This window comes from Trichomycterus rosablanca, chromosome 16 (genome assembly GCF_030014385.1).
Source record: "Trichomycterus rosablanca isolate fTriRos1 chromosome 16, fTriRos1.hap1, whole genome shotgun sequence".
Lineage (NCBI taxonomy): Eukaryota > Metazoa > Chordata > Actinopteri > Siluriformes > Trichomycteridae > Trichomycterus > Trichomycterus rosablanca.
Genome location: NC_086003.1, coordinates 28,010,758 through 28,014,721, shown reverse-complemented (window position 1 = coordinate 28,014,721; position 3,964 = coordinate 28,010,758). Strand labels below are relative to the sequence as shown.

The 3,964-nt window shown below is 40.6% G+C and overlaps 1 protein-coding gene across 1 annotated transcript; it reads right to left on the bottom strand.

Annotated features, from left to right (window-relative positions):
* Nucleotides 1-2,057: 2,057 nt before the first annotated feature.
* On the bottom strand, nucleotides 2,058-2,999 carry LOC134330913 (olfactory receptor 4B13-like). Its single transcript, XM_063012184.1, has one exon. The coding sequence runs from the start codon at nucleotides 2,997-2,999 to the stop codon at nucleotides 2,058-2,060; it is 942 nt and encodes a 313-aa protein (XP_062868254.1).
* Nucleotides 3,000-3,964: the final 965 nt, after the last annotated feature.

Below are 3,964 nucleotides of genomic sequence, written 5' to 3'. Positions count from 1 at the left end.
CAAATATGTTGTACTACCATCATCTAGCCATGCCAGCAGGACTGTTTGTGCTTAGATTCATATCAGACGTCAGATGCTAGTCATTCTCCTCATTCTGAACATGTGTCTGGTCCACCAGAGCTGATTTTATTTTTCCTGATATTTTATACCTTTTAGCTGTGACATAATGTTTGATTCTTATGGTGTTTTCTTTTTTTGGAAAAGGTGAAAAATGTACATCGATTTTAATGAATTACTTTTATTTTAGTGCAATCAGGAATTTAGAGAATGACCTGGGGAAGCTTCATTCACCACCAGTGCTACTTATAGCACATTCCTACCTCTTACTGTTTTTTCTTGAGATGTTAAACACCATTTATGGGGTACTATTCATTTTTATATTGAATTTAAAAAATACAAACAAATCTGAAAACGATATTATGCTGATAACTGCTTATTTTGTCAGACAAGTACAATTTTTACATTATTAACATTATGTAAAAGAGAGTGTTTTGTGATGCTTACATGATTGAGATGTATTTATTATTTATTAATATAATTTTTTTAATTTTAAAACATAAAAACCGTTAATGATAAAATATGTAAGAACAATTCCATTTTTTATATATTTATTTTATTTATATCCATTACAAAGAATGTTAATAAATAGAATGCAGCATGCCTTATGTGAACAAAATGCATAATTAAGTAATAATAATAATAATAAAAATAAGAAGAATAAGAAAAACAACGATTCAACATTGATTCAACTCTATTTTTTGCATTTTCTTCCCCTTTTCCTCCCAGTCTATTCATTTCCAGCTTTCCCTGATTGTAACCTTCTCTGCCCCTGCACACCCCCACCCTGACCAAGGAGAGGCGCAGACTAAGCCCCCCCATGCATTATTTTCACCTGCCAGCAGCAGAGTTTCACAAATAGCCGTACAGCGTATGCAGTTCCATAAAGCATTATGTCGCAGAGGTGCCTTCGACCGGTGAGCAAAGCAAAGGTCAGTGGCAACCAGGTCAGTGGCGTAACTAGGAGCTAATGGGCCCCAGTGCAAAAAAGATTTGGGCCCCTCAACAAATTAGATATTTCTATATATAGCTGTTCAGAATGAATTAAAGGTCAGTCACTCAGAAGTTCATGCGGCGTGCCTTGCGCTCAGCAAAATCATCTACAATAGACTTCGAGCAGATTCCTCCATAATATTTCTGCTCTTGAAGGAAGCATCCAATTTAGGAAACATTTTTTTGCTTTAATTTACTGAGCATTTTTCTCGTTACCACTTAGCTCACCACAGACAGATCTATTTGGTTTGCAGTAGTCACACGTCAAGTTCAGCCTTTTGTTCCGGGCGGCACGGTGGCTAAGTGGGTAGCACTGTCGCCTTACAGCAAGAAGGTCCTGGGTTCGATCCCCAGGTGGGGCGGTCCGGGTCCTTTCTGTGTGGAGTTTGCATGTTCTCCCCGTGTCCACGTGGGTTTCCTCTGGGTGCTCCGGTTTCCTCCCACAGTCCAAAGACATGCAAGTGAGGTAAATTGGAGATACTAAATTGTCCATGACTGTGTCTGATATAACCTTGTGGACTGATGAATCTTGTGTAATGAGTAACTACCGTTTCTGTCATTAATGTAACCAAAGTGTAAAACATGACGTTAAAATCATAATAAAACAAACAAATACCTTTTGTTCCGTTGGTCTAGTAATGTTAAGCAGGTTACACAGATTCCCAAAATCCCTTGCTGTGCACTCACTGTATATTTTGATTACCTGTATTCTGATATTTTACTGTCTTTTAGTTATTTTAATATTTTACTTAACAAAATTATTGTAATATAATAATAGCGTGTGCAGACAATGGGGGGGGGGGGGGGGGGGGGGCAGTGCTGTGGGGGGTTGAGTTCATGGGCCCCAGTGCACCTGGCCCCCTGCCCCCCGGTAGTTACGCCCCTGGACCAGGTTGTTAGCACAGCTGGGATTCTAAAGCTAAAATCTTAACTCCCAAATCTGAAAAAGTCAATGTTCATGTAAATAGATGAAGAATCTGACGGGGTTAAAGCGTTTAGTCTTTACTCTATTTCTGGATGAATATTTTGTTCCTAAAGAAAAGATTTCGAATACAATTCCTCATCACCTGCCCACTTACTCCATAAACTATAGGATTAAGCAAAGGAGGACATATCATAAAATACAGAGACATGAAGGTTCGGAAATTGTACGGCAGGTGGTTGGTATTAAAGCGACTTTGTATGAGCTCAAAAAATATTCCGACAAAATAATTCATAACAGCTACAAGGTGAGGCGAACACGTTTGGATGGCTTTGGTTTTGCACTCCTTCGACGAATTCAAACACACATGTAAAATCTGTGCGTATGAAAACAGAATCATTATGACCTGTGGAAAAACATGAATGGCCATGAGGCCGAGTCCTACCCCACTGTGTTCTGTAATATCTGTACAGGACAGTTTTATGAGCTCAAAATTCACACAGTGGGTCTTACTGATGACGTTCCTGCAGAAGGTTAGACGTATGGTGAACGTCTCGTAGACGAAAAACGTTATAAACGTGTACGCCCAAGTAAATACGATGAAGATCTGAAGTCGTCTGGCCGACATCATGCTGTGGTAGTGAAGCGGGCGGCAGATCGCGATATAACGGTCGTACCCCATGAAGGCCAGCGTGGTCAGCTCGATGATGTTGTAAGTGTGCAGGCAGAAGATTTGGATCAGACAGTTCGGGAGCGAGATCACGTGGACCTGAGAGGCCAGATTGACTAATAAATGAGGCATCAGACTCGTGCTGCCGTAGATGCTGTTACACGACAGGTTGCACACAAAGATGTACATGGGATTGTGCAACGTTCTTTCGCTGTAGATCACCACGATGAGAAACGTGTTCAGGATCAACATTGCAGCATAAAGCAGGAGAAAAATGATGAAAAATAAATTCTTCTGCTGGTCTAGAATGAAGTAGCCGTCCAGAATGAATGAGGTATAAGTGGTTGTATTCTCCATGCTTGACGGCTTTCCTGTAAAGAGAAGATAGATGTCAACGTATCAGTTAAAAATCTAACACGTATTTTCCATCTACACACTATAGGGCTAAAAGTATGTGGACACCCCTCCTAATTATTGAGTTCAGGTGTTTCAGTCACAATCATTGCTAACAAGACATTTACATTTACATTTTCAGCATTTAGCAGACGCTTTTATCCAAAGCGACTTACACAATGAGCAATTGAGGGTTAAGGGCCTTGCTCAGGGACCCAACAGTGGCAACTTGGTGGTAGCGGGGCTTGAACCGGGAACCGTCTGTTTACTAGTCCAGTACCTTAACCACTGAGCTATCACTGGCCCTAAGACTATACAATCTATTATATAAAATATACACTTTTGCCCTGTTTCATCATGGTTGTGCCCCTGTAAGGTCCATAAAGACGTGGTTTGACGTATTTGTTGTGGAACACGTCCAGTGGCCTTCACAGATCCCTGACCTCAATTTTTCTAATCAACTAGACTAATAATTTCAAGCAGGGCCAATTTCACAATGCTTTTATGATTGAATGAGCACTGCAGACCCTCAAAATCTTGTAAAAAGCCTTTCCATAAGAGTGGAGACTGTTATAGTGGGGACATCTCCATATCAATAAACATAGATTTAGAATAGAACATCATACAAGCTCATAGTCAAGTGTTCACATTATTTTGGCCACGCTGCTAATAGAATGGTTACGATCGATCCTCACCTCCTGTCACTACCTCTGAGGAGTTAGACATGTTCTCCTCGGTCTGTGTGGATTTCCTCCAGGTCTTCCTGTTTCCTTTCACCTTCCAAAAACATGCAAAAGATGAACTGGATGTTTAAACATTTTCCTACTTGTGAGGAAGTACATTGGTAAAGTTGCATTCATGCTTTGCAGCCAGTGATTCTAGGTGGTGCCAGGTCCACCGCAACCCTGACCAGCAGCTGTTATACATTG

What these genes read in the sequence shown, in the direction of transcription:
- LOC134330913 (XM_063012184.1), bottom strand. Translation starts at nt 2,999, where the DNA reads ATGGAGAATACAACCACTTATACCTCATTCATTCTGGACGGCTACTTC.